We start from the raw sequence: 20,757 nt of genomic DNA on the forward strand, positions 1-20,757 counted from the left end.
GTCAAAGAGTTTAAGTCTCGCCCAAGGTCCCACAGATAGTACAGCCAAGACAAGTACTTGTCTTCTGACACTCCTTTGATGCTCTTTTCACTAACCAAATCCAATCCTGGCTGACAGTGCCAAAGGTAGGTGCCCTTACAGTGGTCAAAAAGGACTAAACCTCAAAACAGTCAATTCAATAGGAAGACATGGCCTGAATACTTTTTCTTTTTTTAAAGGAAAAGAGATTGCTTGCCTTCTCAATGAGTGGGGGAGGGACTAGAGGGAAGGACAGAATACTCACAATTTTTAAAAAAATTAATCCTAAAAATAAAATTAAAAAAGAAAAATAAGACTTTTCATATTATATAAAAATAATAAGTTTCTATTTTCTTCACATGGTGAAATAATACCAGCTAATAACAGTTAACTTTTTAAATTGTACTTTACAAAGTGCTTTACAAATATTATCTAATTTTATTCTCAGAACAACCTGGGAACGCCTACCTATTATCATCCTCATTTTGTAGATGAGGAAACTAAGACAGGAAGAGGTTGAATGTCTTGCTCAGAGTCACATAGTTAGTAAGTGTTTGAGGTTGGATTTGAACACAGGTCTTCCTCACTCCAGGTCCAGTGGTCTACCAAGTGAGCCACCTAGCTACCAGCATCACCATGCTTCTTTTTGGAACTCTAACTTAAAATATATTAGTGAGTAAAAGATCTCCAAAAAAATGGTGGCTTCTCCCACAGAATCAGTTTACAAAAATTGTATCCATATTAAACCAAGTCACAAAATAAACTTCATCGTGTGCAATAATAGCAAAGAAATGCTATTTTATTGTAAGATGGAATGGAACTAATCTAGAAACAAGCATACAATCGTTTTTAGAAGAAAAAAAGGGAAACATTGCTAAAATTGTTAACAGTAGAGAGAAGATGAAGGAACCCAGTTGGAGCTATGGGCTAGAAGTGAACTTGGAGAGTTCACCTTCACCTAGTTTAGGGAAGAGGAGGCATTTAACCTACTTCGTGCTGCATTAAGTGACAGAGTACACCTGTCAAAGCAGCCAGTCTTTGGTGAGGTTCCCATGGTAGTGTGTCAATGGACATTCAGGTTACAGGTCTGGAAAGCTTACTGGCGCCAAGCTAGGGTCTATTTGGCCTGGTATTTCTTCCTGTGTCTCTCTGCTTTAGTTTTCTGTGGTCCTGGTTACTGAACCTCTGGGGAAGACAGACAGGAGCTCATGTGATATATCCATTTTTCCTCAGGTGTCTGCATGGGGCCTACTGTTGGGACCTGTGCTACACCATGGCCAGCACACTAAGCATATCAAAGAGGAGATCTGAGCTGAGATGACCCAAGAGCTGCTTATCTGATCTGCTGTAGCTGAGCTCACTTGTCCATCACTTAGAAAGATCACCCAGTGGGCAGGCATCTTATGATTCTAAGAACTGAGAACTTTCAATTATCCACTCCAATGGAGAGATATAAGAAAGAGATCATCCAAAATGGCAGATGGTGGGAAAAATCCATTTATAGTTGACTTTATCAAAGCTGGGTTCCTATGCTTACATTTGAATGTCTGCAGACTACTTCTGGTAACAGATAACTTCACAAAGGAAGAACTGGCAAGCTTTCTCATCCTGCCCCCTCTTCGACACCTCCCTGCACATTTCACTCCAGATTACCTCTCAGACTGATGGAAAACACCAACCTAAGCAGAAGCTTGAGCCTCCCCAAGGGAGGTAACTCTTATGGGCTGAAAGGGCGGACTGCTTGCCAGTAAGAACAAATGGAAATAGGGTGGTTGTAGACAAATAACACAAGGAAATAAAGAGATTGCCTGAAATAAGTATTTAAGCAGAAAGATGTAGCCCGCCCAAGATGCAGCAGCAGGGAATCAAAGGGAAGAGCTGAATGTAATATAAATCTCCTTGAACTTATTTAAAACCAACACAAGTGTTAGAAGGTTTACTATTCAATCAAAAATGGTCTGGGTTGGAGGTGAAGTTATTGCACAAACTTGTAGAATTAACAAAAAAGAAGTATACACAGGGATCATCACTGTTTGGAAAATGCAACCTTTCTAAAAAGATTTAGATGTTTATAGAAAGATTCACATTATGTCAGAGGTGGAAGGGAACACAGAGGCCATGGGGTCCAGCCCATACCTGACAGGTGACTATCCAACCTCCCCTTGAAGGTGTCTTGTGATGGGGAACTACCTGCCTCCAGAGGCAGCTCATTTCCCTTTTGGATAACTCTGTTCATTGGGGAGTTATTCCTTTTACAGAGTCAAAATTGATTTCTCTGCAATTTTCACTCATTGCTCCTAGTTTGACTGTCTGAGCCAAGCAGAACTCTACTTGTTCTTCCATATGTCAGCCTTTCCAACGCCTGAAGATAACTATCATAAGCCCTTTCAGTCTCCTCTTTTCCAGGACAAATCTCCCAAGTCATCCTCAGATGCTGTGCGTTTGGAGTTTCTTCTCAGGACACGTTCCAGCTTTCCAGTCACTGAGCAATATCCCAGATGTGATCTAACCAAGCCAGAAGACCAACAAGGTTACCAGCTGCCTCATTCCTCATTCATTCTATATGGTTCCATTAATTGGGCTGAGACCTCATAAGCTTTTTCTCATAAGCTGCTGCATCAACACTGTCAATTCATACTTAATTTCCAGTCTACTAAGACACATATGTCTTTTATATACAAACAGTTATGTGGCAAACACCTTCTTTTTTTTGTTGTTTTTTCCCTTTTTTTTTTTTTAAGCAATTGGGGTTAAGTGACTTGCCCAGGGTCACACAGCTAGTAAGTGTCAAGGGTTTGGTCCGAGGCCAGATTTGAACTCAGGTCCTCCTGACTTCAGGGCCGGTGCTCTATCTACTGCACCATCTAGCTACCCCAGCAAACACCTTCTTAATCCTGGACTTCTCCTGCTAATGTTTTAAAAACCAAAAAAGGACTTTATTTTTTATCCCTATTAAATGATCATTCAATTAGATTCAGCCTATTGTTCAAAACTGCCAATACAATCTCTTTGAGGGGAACTAGGTGGTGCAGTGGATAGAGTCTTGGAGTCAAGAGGACCCGAGTTCAAATCTGGCCTCAGACACTTGACACTTACTAGCTGTGTGACCTTAGGCAAGTCATTTAACCCCAATTGCCTCACTAAAAAGCAAAATAAAAAAAATCTCTTTGAATCTGAAATCTATCAGCCAACATGCAAGCTATAACTCCCTAGCTTTTTTGTAATTTGCAAATTACAACTCCATATGTAACTTTCTTTTTAAATGACTGTTGTTTGATTGTTTTAGTGATGTCTAACTCTTCATGATACCATTTTAGAGTTTTCTTGGCAGTGATACTGGAGTGGTGTGCCATTTTCTTCTCCAGATAATTTCATAGATCAGGAAACTGAGGCAAACAGGGTTAAATGACTTGGCCAGGTCACACAGACAGTAAGTGTCTGAGGCTGGATTTGAACTCACAAAGATGAGTCTTCCTGATTCTAAGCCCAGTGCTCCAAATTCTTTCTCTTCGAATCTACTAGTACACATCCCCCTCCCCTCCCTACCCTGACAATGAATTTGTCCAAATGAAGCAGCAAAAAAAAAACAAAAAACAAAAAACAGAAAAACAGTAAGGGATATTACAGAATTAAATTTTTATAGATTACAATCTCCAGTATCATCATACTACAGAGGGATCATATAACAGTAGCTGGGATACATATTCTACATTTTTATAAAAAGGAAATCAATAACAATGTCAGTGGTATAATGCACTTAACAGCTCATGTCTCACTGTATTATAAGGAAGATATGTCATCAAAGACATTCTGCTCATGTCCACCAGTGGATAAAAGGCTGGCTGGCTTTAGTCAGGAAGACATAGGTTTCAGTCCTACCTTTGATACATTTCAGCTAAATGATTATTTTCAAATCACTTAACCACCCTGAACTCCAACCAACTGAGACTATAGATGAAAAGAAGTTGTCCACATGCATGTGGGCAGGGTTGGCAAGGAGGTGGAAGAGGAGATGTTTCCTCATTGGGAGTTTGCTACACTAAAGAAAAGGATACAGATCTAGACTCCTCCCCTAACCTAACACTCATACCCTTATTTAAAAAAAAAAGAATAAAGTATTTATTATGCAACCTAGAGAAGTTTGGTCTCCAACTCCATCTTATTCTAGACTTTAATTATCTCTCATCTGGTTATTCTAATGATTTAACTGATCCTTCTCAAGAATGTTCCTTCTACATCCTGCTGTCAGAGTAATCTTTGAAACTCAAATCTCTAATGAAGTCACTTGCCTGTTTGAAAGATTTCAATGACTCCTCATTGCCTACAGAATCAAGTACAAATTTCTGAGATCTATATTTGGTGCCCTCCACAATATGGCTCCAACCTATCTTTCCGGTCTTACATCACATCTTAAGTCACTTAACTTCTCGGGTATCAGTTTCCTCATCTGTAAAATGGAAGGTTGGATTTGATGATTTCTGAGGTCCCTCCCAGCTCTAAATCTGTCAGCCTATAATACTTCCCTTTACTGACTCCAAACTCCCATGAAAATGGAAGACTTATGAAGATGGCGGAGGGAAAGCAGTGACTTGCTGGAGCTCTCCCCCCAAACCCCTCCAAATACCTATAAAAAAATAGCTCTAAACAAATTCTAAAGCAGCAGAACCCACAAAAAGACAGAGTGAAACAAATTTCCAGCTCAAGACAACCTGGATGCTTAATTGGAGAGGTATATCGCACCGAGCGGGGAGAGGAGCACAGTTCGGTGTGGGCGTGCAGGCCACAGTGACCCTGGAGCAGGCCTCAGAGGACTGAATCGCGGGCAGCTGTGGTGGTTTCCAGACTTCTCAACCCACGAACGCCAAAGTCAACTTGGAAGGTCAGTGGGAAAAGTCTGTGACTGCGGTGAGAGAAGGAGCTAGATCTCAGCCACCACCCGGGGGCCGAGGCTGTTTCCTGAGCTTCTGGCCCACAGACTGAGGGGGAATCGAGTGGCTGATCAGAGGGGGATTGCAGGGATCTCTTTGCCAGTGCTGAGGCAGGAATCTCTTGCTTCACTGGTGCTTAGATCTAGGTCACAGATCTGAGGGGTGGTCCTGGGGCGAGGAGGAATGCTGGTGCGGTGGAGCTTGTGGTGGTGGTGGAGAGGAAACACCTTGCCCCTTATCATAGCACCTTGGAAGAACTGAAAATTTTTAGGTCCCTAGAAGTATCTCTGAAAACAGCTGTACAAACTCCTGAAACTTGGGACAGTACATTCTCCACATTGGAAGCAGACTTTTACCTTAACAAAGAATTTAAAACTCAAGTAATTGGCTGGGAGCATGAGTACGCAGCGCAAAAAGAGTCAGACTATATTATCTTACTTTGGTGACAAAGAAGATCAAAACATACAACCAGAAAAAGACAACGAAGCCAAAGCTCCTACATCCAAAGCCTCCAAGAAGAATATGAATCAGTCCCAGGCCTTGGAAGAGCTCAAAAGGGATTTTGAGAAGCAAGTAAGAGAAGTAGAGGAAAAACTGAGAGTTTTGCAAGAAAATCATGAAAAACAAGTCAACACCTTGCTAAAGGAGACCCAAAAAAATACTGAAGAAAATAACACCTTAAAAAATAGCTTAACCCTAATGGCAAAAGAGGTCCAAAAAGCCAATAGGAGAAGAATGCCCTAAAAAACAAAATTGGCCAAATGGAAAAGGAAGTCCAAAAGATTACTGAAGAAAATATTTCCTTAAAAATTAGAATAGAGCAATTGGAAGCTAGTGACTTTATGAGAAATCAAGACACTGTAAAACAAATCCAAAAGAATGAAAAATTAGGAAACAATGTGAAATATCTCATTGGAAAAACAACTGACCTGGAAAATAGATCCAGGAGAGAGAATTTAAAAATTATTGGACTATCTGAAAGCCATGATAAAAAAAAGAGCCTAGACATCATCTTTCAAGAAATTATCCAGGAAAACTGCCCTGATATTTTAGAACCAGAGGGCAAAATAGAAATTGAAAGAATCCACCCATCTCCTCCTGAAAGAGATCCCCAAAGGAAAACTCCTAGGAATATTGTAGCCAAATTCCAGAGTTCCCAGGTCAAGGAGAAAATAGTATAAGCGGCCAGAAAGAAACAATTCAAGTATTGTGGAAACACAATCAGGATAACACAAGATTTAGCTGCTTCTACATTAAGGGACTGAAGGGCATGGAATATAATATTCCGGAGGGCAAAGGAGATAGGATTACAACCAAGAATCACTTACCCAGCAAAACTGAGTATAATCCTGCAGGGGAAAAAAATGGTCATTCAGTGAAATAGAGGAATTTCAGGCATTCTTGATGAAAAGACCAGAGCTGAATAGAAAATCTGATTTTCAAATACAAGACTCAAGTGGAACATGAAGAAGTAAACAGGAAAGAGAAAATCATAAGAGACTTATTAAGATTGAACTGTTTACATTCCTGCATGGAAAGATGATATTTGTAACTCACGAGACCTTTGTCAGTACAAGGGTAGTTGGAGGGGAAAAAATGATATGTACTATATATAGATATAGATAGATAGATAGATGGATAGATAGATAGATAGATAGATAGAGGGCACAGGGTAAGTTGAAGATGAAGGGGTCATATCTGGAGAATAAAATTAAGGGGTGAGAGAGAATTATACTAGAAGGAGAAAGGAAGAGGTAGAAAGGGGTAAATTATCTCACAAAAAAAAACGAGAAGAAAAGGCTTTTACAGTGGAGGGGAAACGGGGGAAGGTGAGAGGGAATGAGTGAATCTTATTCTCACAGAATTTGACTTAAGGAGGGAATAACATACACACTCAATTGAGTATGGAAATCTATCTTACCCTACAGGAAAATAAGGGGGGGGAAGGGGACAAGAAAGGAGGGGGATGATAGAGAGGAGGGCAAATTGGGAAAGGGGGTAATCAGAAGCAAGTACTTCTGAGGAGGGTCAGAGTCAAAAGAAAGAATAGAATAAATGGCGGGTGTGGGATAGGATTAAGGGAAATAGAGTTAGTTTTTCACAGCGTGTCTACTATGGAAGTGTTTTGCATAACGGCACATATATAACCTATATTTAGTTGCTTGCCTTTTCAATGAGGGTGGGTGGGGAGGGAGGAAGGGAGAAAATTTGGAACCCAAAGTTTTAAAACCACATGTTTAAAAAAAATGTTTTCATATGCAACTGGGAAATAAGAAATACAGGAAATGGGGTACAGAAATCCATCCTGCCCTACAGGAAAATTGAAGGGGAAGAGGATAAGAGAAGGGGGGGAGAGATAGAAGGGAAGGCAGACTAGAGAAAGGGGTATTCAGAATGCATGCCATCTTGGGGTGGGGGGAGGGGCAAGATGGGGTGAAAATTTGGATCTCAAAATCTTGTGGAAGTAAATGTTGAAAACAAAAAGTAAATAAAAATTACCATAAAAAAATAAAATTTTTCTTGTATAAATAAAACCTCTGTAGCCAAGAATAGAAGGAATGCAGAAAATTGGGGGAAAAAAACTTTTGTAGACAATCTCTCAGACAGGATGTGATCAAGTTGGAATTATGCTATGGTGTGGGAAATGATGAGCTGGTTGATTTAGAAAAACATGGAAAGACTTGGACTTATGAAGGAAGATGCTATCCACCTTCAGAGAAATGGATGATAGGAGGAAATAAGCATAGTATGGTCTTACATATATGTGTATGAGTGTATATGTGTATGTTTATAGATATCTATGTATATGTATGTGTCTTTGTATATAGCCATGCTTAACTTACTTGTAGCCTTCTTTAGGATGGGGAGGGGGAGGGAAGGGAAAAAATAAAGTAAAAAAGTACACAGCAGAGAACAAAAGAAAAGCAGCAAGGAAGCAAAGAAAAGCTGGGCAGCTTTGAAAACATGGTGCAGTATTTATTATATAGGTTTTCCTGAAATGGAAATTTCTTATTTCTTATTGAATCCTCTCTTATGGTCTTCTGTATACATGGCAATGTTTTTTGTTTCTTTTCTCATTTTTTATATAAGTTTAAAATGAAAAATTTTGCCAAAAATAAGTAAAGAAAGAAAGAAAGAAAAAAAAGAAAATGGAAGACTTACTGTCTGTCCATCGCTTTCTTTCCTCCTAGGTCCTGCTCACATTGTTCCTGACAACCTGAATGCTCTCTCTAATTTCATTTTTGCCTGTCAAAATTCTTCAAAGCCTAACTCAAATGCCCCTTTCTCCACAAAACTTCTTTTCTTGCTGCTCTAGCCAGAAATGATTTCTTTTTCCTCTGAATTCTCATGCCAGTTTTTACCTTTCACACACTTAGCATGTTTTTTTGTTGTTCAGTCGTGTCAGACTCTTTGTGATCCCATCTGGGGTTTTCTTGGCAGAGATACTAGAGTGGTTTGCCATTTCCTGCTCCAGATCATTTTACAGATGAGGAAACTAAGGCAAATGCAGTTAAGTGACTTGCCCAGGGTCACACAGCTAGTGGGTGTCTGAGGCTGGATTTGAACTCATGAAGATGAGTCTTCCTGACTCCAGGCCCAGTGCCCTATGCACTGTGCCACTAGCTGCCTTACCATACTTTACTTGGTATTATTATGACTTCATTGTATGTCAACTCCCTTGGTGAGCTGAGACTATCACAATGTCACAGAATGGTAGCATTAAAAGAAGCCTCAGAGGTTGCTGAGACCAACGCAGAGAGGAACAAGAATCCCTTCCACAGCATAACCCAAAGTGGTGATCTAGTTTTGCTTGAAGACCTCTGGTAAGAAAAAAGCCATGACCTCCCAAGGCAGACCATTCCCCTTAAAATGGTGCTAATTGTCAGAAAGTTTTTCTTTGTCAAGCTAAACCCCTTCTCTCTGCAATTTCCACCCATTGCTCCAAGTTCTGACCTCTGGGATCAAAGGGAACAAATCTAATACCTCCTTCCACATAGCAACCTTATAAATACTGGATCCTTGTTCCCTTGCGGTATCTTTTTTTCTGGGTTAATCATCCCCTGTCTCGGCTCCCCATTTCCCTCAGTCTATCTTACTATAACATGATCTCAAAGCCCTTCACCACCCTGATCATCCTTCTTTTATTTATCTTTATACCTACTTCAGCACTTAGCATAGTACATACACAAAGTAGGTATTTAATAATTGTTGGAGTTATTTTTATTATTTAATTCAATTAGACCTACAGAGGTATTATTCCATTAAGTGTCATTTACTTTTAGGGAATAGAAGTTCCCTGAGAGTTTAGATCTATCTCCTGAACATAACAGGTTCTCTTCTTAGGACAGAACTGCTTGGATTGGGGAATGAATCAATACTAACCTTAGCCCCCTGTAGTTAAGCAGCCCCAGACCCTCAGACCATGCTTCATTCCATCTAGCCATCCAATAGGACACCAGGATACAACTAGCATAGACATTTTGTCACCTGCCCTATTCCTACATATACATCCCCATTTTTTGTTGCTTGCTCAGGAACATATTCAAATCATTATTACCATTGCTACTGGAAAGGTTGAGACAATCTACTGCCTTCTAGCTCTATTCACAATCTATGGGACTACATTACCACTTCCAGCTATGGATCATACTCTTGCAGTAAAATATAAGCTCCCTGAAGGTAGGGATCATCTGCCCTTTATGTTTACATCCTTAGTGACTATCACAGTACCTGACAAGTTATATGCACTTAATAGATGCTTGTTAATTGATTATTCAGCCTCAATAAGTGTGGAGTATCAAGTGAGAGAATAGCCACAAGGCACTGGGATTCTATGTCCAAATGGCAAATTAAAATGTCTAAAGCTTGGATAGAAGAATGATATAATAGCTACACACACACACACACACACACACACACACACACACACACACACACCTATACATATAAAATTCAAGAATTCCCCAGTGTTCCATTTCTTCAGAAGGAAGGCTCAAGAAAGTATACTGACATTAGTTACTCTGAGTATTAAATTGTTAAGAGAGAGGATAAAAAAAATAATCTGATAGGATTTTACAGCAAGTAATTGATCTAAGATTAAGTAGTCATAACAACAGACTGATGAAATTTGTGCTCTGCCGCAGAAGCCAGCATGAAAGAAACAGATAATGGACCTGATCAGTTTCTGTATTTTTCTGCCAGGGAGAACAGTCCTTGGACTGGAAAGAACAGAACAAAAATACTTATTAGAGTACTGCTATCCAAGATAAGGAGGGAGAAGTAAGAGCACCTAGCTGTCTCTGGTAAATTAAAGTTATTAGGCCCAGATGGACTATAATCTCTCATTGAGCCACTGTCAGGAATCCATGAAAGATTACAGACCTCAGGAGAGGCATGGCAGACTTAAACAAATGCCTCAATTTACAAAAAGAGGGAAAAGAATGGAATCTGAAAACTTTAGGGAAGTGGCCTTGATTTTGATTGCTGGCAAAAGTCTAGAATGTATTTTTAAAGGGATGGTTAGTGAAGGTGTAGAGAAGAAGGCAGTAATCACAAAGATCGAGTGGGGTTTCACTGCAAACTGATAACACCAGACTAACCATTCTTTGTTTTTTGTTTTTGTTTTTTTTGATAGGGTTATTAGACTGATGGATCAGGGAAATGCTATTGACATAGTTTCTCTACATTTTAACAAAGTCTCTCCTTTTTATGGTAAACACAGAAATGTGGGCTAGGTAATAGTACAATTAGGTGGATTGGATACTAGGTGAACATCCAGCCCAAAGAACAGCCACTAATTATCATGGTTAACTTGTAAGGTGATTTCAAGTGGTTTGCCCTTGACACCTGTCTGTAGTTGGCTTTACATTTGTGACAATGACTTGAATAAAGGCACAAATTGGCTACTTAGCAAATGTGCACTTAGCACAAGGTAGGGAGAGATGGAGTCAGTCACATGAGATGACACAGTCATGATCCAAAAGGCTCTGAGATGAAATTTTATAGAAATAAATGCTGTTCGTACTTCATTTTTGAAGAGGACCAATGACATCACAGGTGGTGTCTTGACTTGCACATGAACTGGATGGATGGCAGTTTGTCTGAAAAAGATCTGGCAATCTTAGTAGACTAAGTCAGTAGTGTGTGTGACATGGTAGCCAAAACAAAGGTAATAAAATATTAGGTTGCATTACGAGAGAAATAGTATCAAGGACTAGGGAAGTGAGAATCCCACTGTCCTCTGCTCTGGTCAGACCACATCTCAAGTATTGTCTCAATTCAGGAGACCATAGTTTAGGAGAAGAGGAGAGGGGCCTTGAGGTCGTACCATGTGAGGATCAGTTGAAGAAAGGAAGGATACTTTGCCTAGAGGAGATAAGTCACAATGGGAGTGGGAGTAGTGGGTAGAGATAAACTGGTGCCCTTCAAATATAAGAAGAATTTGTTCTGTTTGACTCCAGGGGGCAGAACTAAGAATAAAAGATGAAAGATGCAAAGAGCTTTGAAGTAAGTCTGAGAAACTAGAGCCATTCAGAAGCAGAATAGGCTGCTTCCAGAGGCTGTGGTTACCCCCTCACTAGATACTGGATGACCACTTGTGGGTACTTGTATGGGGATTACATCATTAAAGCCAATCTGAGACAAGGCATAAGTTTTTATCGAAAAATTACAAGAAACACATCGCTCATTTGGGGGACATCTGTTACCTTGGGGAAGAGAGAAGACCCAATGGATATTAGCTGGCGGGAGTCTGGATCAAACCTACCTTTCATTCCCACCACTCCCTCTAATGTTTGCTTGGAGGTAGAGTGAGCATCTAGACCCTGGGGACTGTACAGAGTTGTGGGATAATTTTCACCAGAAGATCTCTCACTTTTTTGTGAACAGCTCCTTTTAATTTTCAGCAAGCCTTGAGAGGACTGAAGAGGACTGAATCCCCTGAGGGTGATGCTGAAGGGGAATGCAGTCTCCTCCACTCAGGAAATCTGGACAGATCTCAGAAGGGTCTCATGGCAGAGCAGCGGGTGACAGTAGGGCCAAAGCATAACCAAAAGAACAGGCATAATTGCTTCCACAAAGTAAATAAAGGCCAAAGGAACCTCAGGTCAAAGACAATGGACAAAGTCAGTAGGAAGCTCTCCAAACTAAAGCACACATCCTTCCCTCCAGTTAACAATGGGTAAAGAGCAAAAATGGAAAGTGTTAGGGACTAGCAGTCTGATCACGCTACTAGGCGGTTCTCTTTAACTGTTTTCAGGGAATGTACGGGCGTTTGTCCTGAAGAGTCTGTCGTGTCAAAACAAAATATATCTCTAAAAAACAAAAAACAAACAAACAAAAAACCCCAGAAAATTAGGGCACTGGACCTTGGAGGTCTTAGGCTCCAGGTTCAATGAAAAAGCCCAATCTGCTTGCTAGGGACCCCTAATTTTACGTGATATATAAATTAGCCTTAAAATTACATTAACCATATAATTTCCCTGCTGCTTGCTCTGGGAGGGAACTTCTGGAACAGAGGTTCTTAAAAGGGTATCCAAGGATAGATTTTAAGGGGTCTGTGAATTTGGAAGGAAAAACATATACATATACATATACATATATATATATATATATCTATCTTTATTTTCACTAGACTGTAACTGAAATTTAGTTTTTCCTTACTTTAAAAACATTGTTCTGAGAAGGTTTCACCAGATGGCCAAAGCAGTCCATGACTCAAAAAGGTTAAGAACTCCTGTTCTAAAAAGAGTCCTTACCTCCAATTTCCCATCACCCATTCAGGCACCAACATCTTACAATATGGACTCCTTCCCAGCCCCTTCAGTAAAACTGCTCCCTCCAAAGGGAAAAGCTAAAGGGGGATGGGACAGTCACAAGAATTAAATTCCACTGAAGCAATGAAAAAAACAACTCCAATAGGGAAGAAAATGGCTAACTTCTTATAGCGCTTCTTCACAGAATTTCAGAGCTAGACAAGACTTTGAGAGGCATCTACTCCAATGTGCACCTTCACGGGAATTTTCCCACAACACAGCACACAAATGGCCACCCAGCTTTTGTTTAAGAACATCTAGTGAGGGGAAATTCACTGCCTCCTGGGGCAGGTGGCTCCATCTTTGGATGGGAAGGTTAGAATGCCAAGATCATACATTTCAATCTGGAAGGGACATCAAGGGTTATCTGGTCCAGACCCTTCATTTTACAGATGAAGAAACTGAAGGGAATTTCCCAAGGTCACATAGGCAAATAAGTAGCCAAGGAGGAATTCAAACCCAGATTTCAACTCCAAATGCAGCAGTCTTTTCCCTGAGCCATGCTGCTGCTCTTGTAGAAAGTTTTTCTCTTTACATCAGCCCCTTAACATTTACATTATAATTAAAAGTATACTAATTTTTATTCTACTCATTGCTCTTACCTCTGCTCTCTGAGACCAGGCAGAAGAAATCTAATCTCTCTTTTACTCCAAGTTTCTTCCAATGCTGCAATTGTGTCCCACCGTACAGCAATCATGTCCCTCCTAAATATATTCCGTGGCAAAAAAAAGGAGGCTCACAATAATCTGCCCTCAACAAAAGTCAGCTGTTCCCCAGGTTTTCCATGTGCTATACAAAACCGGACCCCTTCTCTATGCGATATTTGCACAATTCATTTAAGAATTCATCAATTTATCCCAATTAAATTTAATCTTAGATTTGGCCCACTATTCTAACATAATCTTTTTGAATTCTGACTTCATCATCTATTGCATTATCTATCACTCCCAGCTCTGGGTCATGTGCAAATCTAAGAAATATACCATCAGTCTTTTTCCAAGCCACTGACAAAAATGTTCAACAGCCTAGATCCCAGGGGCGCTCCACTAAGCCCTCTGCCTGAGGTAACACTGCAATGATCAGTTAATAAGTCTTCTTTGGGTCTGGTCATTCAATAAGTTCTGAATCCACCTAATTGTACCATCATCTAGCCCACATCTTTCAATCTGCTCTTCAAGCACAAGAGGCTATGGCAAATGCTTTGTTAAAATCAGAGTAAATCATATTTGCATCGTTCCCCTGATCTATCAGCTTAGTAACCCTCTCTAAAAAGGAAATGAGGGAGGCAGCTAGGTGGCACAGTGGATAGAGCATTCACCCTGGAGTCAGAAGGACCTGAGTTCAAATCTGGCCTCAGACACATAACACTGGCTAGCTGTGTGACTCTGGGCAAATCACTTAACCCCAACTGCCTCACAAAAAAAAAGAGGTTTGCCGTGACCTGTCTTTGATGAAATCATACTAGGTCTTAGAAATCACTGTCTCTATTTCTAGATGTTCATGAATCCTAGTGATGATACTTTTTAATATACTACAAAATACCAACAGTGCAATCAAACTGCCCCTGAAATTTACAGATCATTTTCTCTTCCTTCTTTGTCAACTGAGGCATCAGTCCTTCTGTAAGTCTGTGGCACCACAGCCATGCTCCATCATCTTTCAAAGATCAGAGAGTAGTTCAGCAAACAAATCTGCCAGTTCCTTCAGTGCTCCTAAGAAGAAGTCCATTCAAGCTTGGTGACTGAAACTCACCTAGGACAGCTAGGAGCTCTGCCCCCTCATTTACTTGGAGATTAACTCCTTACTAGGAATTCTTGTTTCTTCTTTCTAATCTAAAGATTGTTTTCTTTGGCAGAGAAAGACAGAAGTAGTTCAGGTCTATCAATCAAATCCCTTGTCCTCTGCCACAGACATCAACAAAAGTCATCATTAGCCCATTATTGTGGTCACCTTCTCCTTGGCAAAGAAAGTAGAGGCAAAATAAGTACGGAGTGGTTCTACCTCCTCTCTTCTGTCTTAATCTACCCAGAACAGTAGTTCTATACCTTCTTTGCTAGTCTTTTTGTTTTTACATTTAATTTTAATTCTATTTTTCTCAATCACAAATTACATGTAAACAAACATTTTTAACATTCATTTTTAAAAAAATTTTGAGTTCCATATTCTTTCCCCCTTCCCCTGCCTCCCTCCTCGAAAAGGCAAATAATTTGATATAGATTAATACATGTGCAATCATACAAAACATTCCCATATTAGCCATGTTGCAAAAGAAAATGCAGACTCCCCCTAAAAAAAAGACAAAAACAAAGAATAATAAATAAAGTAAAAAAGCATGCTTCAATCTGCATTCAGACTCTATCAGTTCTTTCTCTGAAGGAGGATAGCATTTTTTATCTTAAGTCCTTTGGAACTGTCTTGGATCTTTGTATTGCTGAGGATAGCTAAGTCATTTACAATTGATCATCCTACAGTATTGCTGGTTATTATGTACCTGGTCCTGCTCACTTCGCTTTGCATCAGTTCATGTAAATCTTCCCAAGTTTTTCTGAATTTGCTACTCTTCTTTTCCCCAACACAGTTTTTTAAAAAATTAAACTTCTTTTGTAGATTTTTCTTACTGGCCTTAGCTAATTTTGAGCTTTATTTAGCATTCCTCACATTAAATGTAATTTCTCAAACAAGATCTGTGGATGTTTAGCCTAAAAAAGGCTGGAGGGATATGCCAGGCAAGGCTGAGTATCAACTTGAAAAGAAGTCTCCAGCATATCTCAGGGATCTGTGCTATGACGGAGAATTAACTTCCTTATAATTCTTTTCATTTTCTATTCCACAGTTCTAATGATTAGGAGGTTCCTCCTGATGCTTCAGCAAAATCTTCCTCCCTGTAATTTTTACCCATTGGTCTTAGTTTCACACGAACCTCCCCTCCCACCCCCAACCGCCCAAACCAAGCAAGGTTTAACCTACGCTGCATGTCATGTCACACATACACAGAGATAATAAATGTTAAGCAGCATACATACTGAGAGATCATATTGATAGTTTTTTGGCTTACAAAGCCCTTTCCTTCCAACAACACTGTGAGGAAGGAAGTAAAGGCATTATTATTTCTATTTTATTGATGAAGAAACAAAGGCTCTAAGTGGTTGAAGTAATTTGCTTTAGTTCACAAAGTTAGTATGTGGCAGACCCATCAAACCTAGGGCCTCTGATTCCAGGATTGGTATTCTTTCTGTGCTACCATATTGTTTCTCATTCACATCTATCTTTTTTTTTTTTTCGGTGGGGGATGGCAGGGAGAGGGGGACAGTCCTGACCTGTGAGTTTGCCAGTGCAAAGAACCTCCAGTAAAGAATTTCCTGTAACCAATGTAGATCCAACTTAAGGTATTAAATAATTACCTGGGGCACTGAGAGGTGTTTACCTAGGGTCAGGCAACCAGTTCAGATTACAGATGGGGCTTGAACCCAGAGCCTTCTGACTCTGAGACCAGCCCTCCACCCATTATACTACACAGCCTGTTTTGTATATCATGATAACTTGAAATTGAGAGTCATAGAAGAGTGGAGTATTGTTAGTGGTAGAACCCTGACGATGGACAAATCTAATCCTCTCATTTCACAGATGAGGATACTAAGGCCCAGAGAGAAGCAGCTTATCCAAATTTAGAGCCAGTAGAGTTTAGAACAGGGCAGCTAGGTGGAGCAGTGGATAGAATGCTGGCCCCATACACAGGAAGACTCATCTTCCTAAGTTCAAATCCAGCCTCAGACACTAGCTGTGTGACCCTGGGCAAAGCACTTAACCCTGTCTGCCTCAGTTTCCTCATCAGTAAAATGAGCTTGGGAAGGAAACAGCAAAACACCCCAGTATTCTTTGCTAAGAAAATCCCAAATGGGGTCACAAAGAGTCAGACATGACTGAAAAACAACTGAACAACAAGAGTTTGGAATCCTTTCAGAAGAGCACTTTGGCTGAACAGTTTGACTTATCTTACCTTTGGAACAAACTTCAAACAAGGGCTCATATCTTGCTTTAATCAATCAGCCTCTGACTATAAACTCCCATCCTCCCATGGGTGGCGAGAAAATGTCTGTTTTATAAACTGTACTTGAGGTATAGTATTCTATCCACCAGAATCAGCCCAACTGAAAATAACCTCTGAATCCTGATACAATGGCCCATTTAGCCACCATGAACGATACAAACAAATGATGAGATTTTCTTATAGTCAAAAAGACAGTAGCCTTTGCTTTTCCAAACAAGGAGAGGATTTATTTAGTGAGGGTTTTTTTTAATGATGTTCTTGCCATTTTGGGGTCTCATTTTCTAGATTTAGTTCTCTAGAGTGGGAAAAAACATACCCTGAACTTCATAACCTGCCCCCCCAAAAACTTCCCAGTCTTCTTATACCTGACAGCTCTTTTGTGTATTCTGCTATCCAGCAACACTGGCTTCCTGGATGTTCCATTTTTATCGGCTGTCTGCCATGCCTGGAATGCTCTCTCTCCCCATCTCCACGTGGCTGCTTCCTTCAAGTCTCAGATAAAATCCCACCTTCTTCAGGAAGCCTCTCCCAAGCCCTCTTACTTCCAGCGCTTTCCCTTTTGTTTATCTCCAATTTATCCTGTATTTAGGCTTATTTGTATGCAGTTGTTCTCACGTTGTCTCCCATTAGATTGTGAGATCCTGGAGAACAGGGACCATCTTCTCCCTTTCTAGTGCTTAGCAAAGTGCCTGGCACATAGTCAGTGCTTAACGAATGTTTACTGACTGACTGATGTAATATGGGTGGAATATGGTAACCCAAAACAGACCAGAGTTAATCAACAGGATAGAAAATAAAATGCTCACTGGAGTAGAAGGACTTCCTTCCAACATTCAGAGAGACTAAAAAAAAGTTTTCTAAGATTCCAGCTTGGAAAGAAAGTATTATGGAGTCTAAACACGAGATTTTTAGAACTGTAAATAGAACAGGAGGGAAACATCAAATCTGGATGTTCAATGCAGTGTGGGCTCCAGACTGGAAAAAGAGAAGATAGTCAAAATGGTTTAAAAATTCCTTAACAGAATAGAAGGCAATCAACTTTGGAAATGCTATAAGTGAGAGCCTGAAGCCTAAGAGACATTAGTAAAATAACACCCCCACTAATAATTGACAATTATACAGTATTTTAAAGTTGGCAAAGCACTTCACATACGCATTCTCATTTGAATCTCACAACAATCTTGTGAGGTGTGTAATACAGGCATTATCATCCCCACTTCACAGATAAAGCAACTGAGGTATAGAGAAGTCAAATGATTTGTCCGAGGTCCCACAAGTATATGTATCAGAGGCAGAATTCAAACTCAAATCGTCCTAACTCCAAGATGAGCATTCTTTCCATCATGCCTCAGCATGATTTTATACATGTCCCCATCAGTTGGTATAAGCTGAAAATATCTGGCAACAGTTTAGACCAATTTATGGATGATTGCCTCATGGCAGATTACAAGCAGTCTCCAACTTACAAATGATCTGTTTTCCAACATATTCTCTGTTAAGTGGGTCATCTAGCATTTAGAACACATTTCTACAATAGAAGCAATGTTATGAATGAATATTAGGTTCCTACAGTAGCTGGCAACCAGATGGTGCAGTAGATAGAGTGCCGGACCTGGATCTTCCTGAGTTCAGATCTGACCTTAGCTAGCCTACTAGCTGTGTGACCCTGGATGAGTCACTTAACCCTGTTTGCCTTAGTCCCTCATCTGTAAAATGAGCCGGAGAAGGAAACGGCAAACCGCTCCAGTATCCTTGCCAAGAAAACCCCAAATGGGGTCACAGAGTCGGGCACGACTGAACAACAACAGTCTAGCCTATAAAGGCTCATGTAACCCATCTTGCAGTAACCTCTAAGCCTCATCTTAACATGCACCCGAACCTGGGCTCTCAAAAGAGATGTATTCAAGTGGAAGCACAACCTCTGGCTAGATCCACTAGGCTGAAAAGGCTTTGAGTACAGGCCTGGCTACCAACTTCATCTGTCACACAAGGACCAGCTAAAGTGTGGAGAGGCTTATTAGAAAGCTGGCCACCAGGGAATGAATTCTGCTAGCCACATTAACTCAAAAAAGACTCACTACTAACGTCACCTGTACTGTTGGAGGTACAAAACAAGGGGACCACAGATCCTTGAAGTCCTGAACCAAGGAGATGACTGAGTAACAGGAGAAGCCCTAAGTCTACCTGAGTCTTGAGGCCTAAGCTATCCGAAACTGAGCCTGACTCAGCCTGATCCCTTTGGGGAAGGGAGTGGTAAGGAAGACTGGTTAAGAATAATAGCAGGAGGGTTTGGTGGGCAAACCCAGAGACAGTATTAGGTTGGGCTTCAGAAATTAATAGGAAATGGGAATGGTTTATTGTGAAGGATGAGTCATTTGTAAGTCAGGCGTTCCCAAGCTGGAGAACACTGGTATTAATGGGAAAATAAAGATGTATGGGCATTCTTAACCTTATGGGGTCAGTGTCATAGAGGTCAACACACCAATTCCTACAAAAGAGCTCTTGGTATCTCTGGGAGAAGTGAAACCCTGGGTTGAGTGGATCACCAGGCTGAGCCAAAGTGACATTCCTTCTGTTCCTAACTTACCTGTTTTTGCTATGCAAAAGATTCCTTTAATCACTACTTTATAGAAGGATTAACAAGGTGTGTGACTCCTGCAAACATTCCAGCTCCAGGTACTCTATATATAATCTGAACAAATCTGAGCAAAACAATGGTCTAGGACCTGACATTAGATCAGGGATTTACTTTATTCCTTAACACTAAGACTCACCTCAAACTTTATGATCAGATTTCATGAGTTTTCCCCTCCCCTCCCCCATGGGCAGTTTAGGTTGGTTCCTATATACCCTATTAAGTGTGTCATTTGATTCCTAATGTACATTTCTACAGAACTTTTTCTTTTTATACTGCCCTGAGAATTCTGTGAATTTTGTCATCAGCTTCTCCAAGGTCTCCAGGTCTTCATAGAAGAGGCATCCAAACAGTGAAAATGTTTAGAAATCTTGGAAAGAAGCTACATTTTTCACTGACAGCACAGAGGGCTTAGGAATAATTCATGCACTATGCAAAACAAAACAAAACAAAAAAACCCAACCTAAGTTCAATATGAAATTATTTTATAGCCAAATATATAATATTCAGCAGATTTCAAGCTTTAAAAATGGTTTTTCTTTTTTTTTTTTATGTGCCAAAGACATGAGAGATCGTCAGTGGGACACCCCAGAGGTGACTCCAACACCCGCACAGTTGGGAACTAGGTGTTAAAGTGGGGGGCAGGCAGAATGAGTGAAGAGCGCCCACAAACGCACCCTGCCTGCTGGTCCAGGAGCCCCCGCCCCGTCCACGCACCTGCCTGTCTATCGGGACACTGGCCAGCGCAAGCCAGAGCGCCTGCGGCAGGGCAGGGGGCGCCGGCCCCCTCTTCCCTGGGGGTTCGTGCCCCGGGGCGCGGGTAGTGCTGGGGGCACAGCGCAGCGCGCACCCTGCCCGCAGCCCGAGCTCACCGAGGTGGCCGCCGACGACAGTGACGGCGATCTGGTCCATGAGCACGGCCCTGAAGCGCACGTCCTGCTCGGAGCAGCGCTGCCGGAGGGCGCGCAGGATCTGCACCTGCGGGTAGTCCTCGCGGATCCTCCGGTCCGTCAGGAACCAGAGGCTGGAGCACATGGCGGCCGGGGACTGGGGGGTCGGGGCCGGGGGCGCGGGCAGGAGGACTGGGAGGGCGGGCAGGGCAAGGCAGGGCAGGGCAGGGCAGGGCAGGGCAGGGAGAAGCTGGACCGCGGCGCCCGCTCTCCCCCTCTCCGGGCTCGCTCAAGCCGCTAACATCGCGGGCCGGGCGGCGGCGGCGGCTGCGGCGGCTGCAGCTCAGGCTCGGACTCGGGGCTCTGGACTCGGAGCTCGGGATCTGCCGACGGCCGCGAGCCGAGTACCCCCCACCACAGCCGC

At 41.4% G+C, this 20,757-nt stretch overlaps 1 protein-coding gene across 1 annotated transcript in view; it reads right to left on the bottom strand.

Moving 5' to 3' along the window:
- RIMKLA (ribosomal modification protein rimK like family member A) overlaps positions 1-20,478 on the bottom strand; it is a 61,242-nt gene extending 40,764 nt beyond the window's left edge. The window contains exon 1 of the mRNA XM_027864364.1: positions 20,316-20,478. Within this exon, the coding sequence (XP_027720165.1) occupies positions 20,316-20,478 (163 nt within the window). The remainder of the gene's footprint in view (positions 1-20,315) is intronic.
- Positions 20,479-20,757: the final 279 nt, after the last annotated feature.

This window comes from Vombatus ursinus, unplaced genomic scaffold, assembly GCF_900497805.2.
Source record: "Vombatus ursinus unplaced genomic scaffold, bare-nosed wombat genome assembly UNPS02014775.1, whole genome shotgun sequence".
In the NCBI taxonomy this organism is placed as follows: domain Eukaryota; kingdom Metazoa; phylum Chordata; class Mammalia; order Diprotodontia; family Vombatidae; genus Vombatus; species Vombatus ursinus.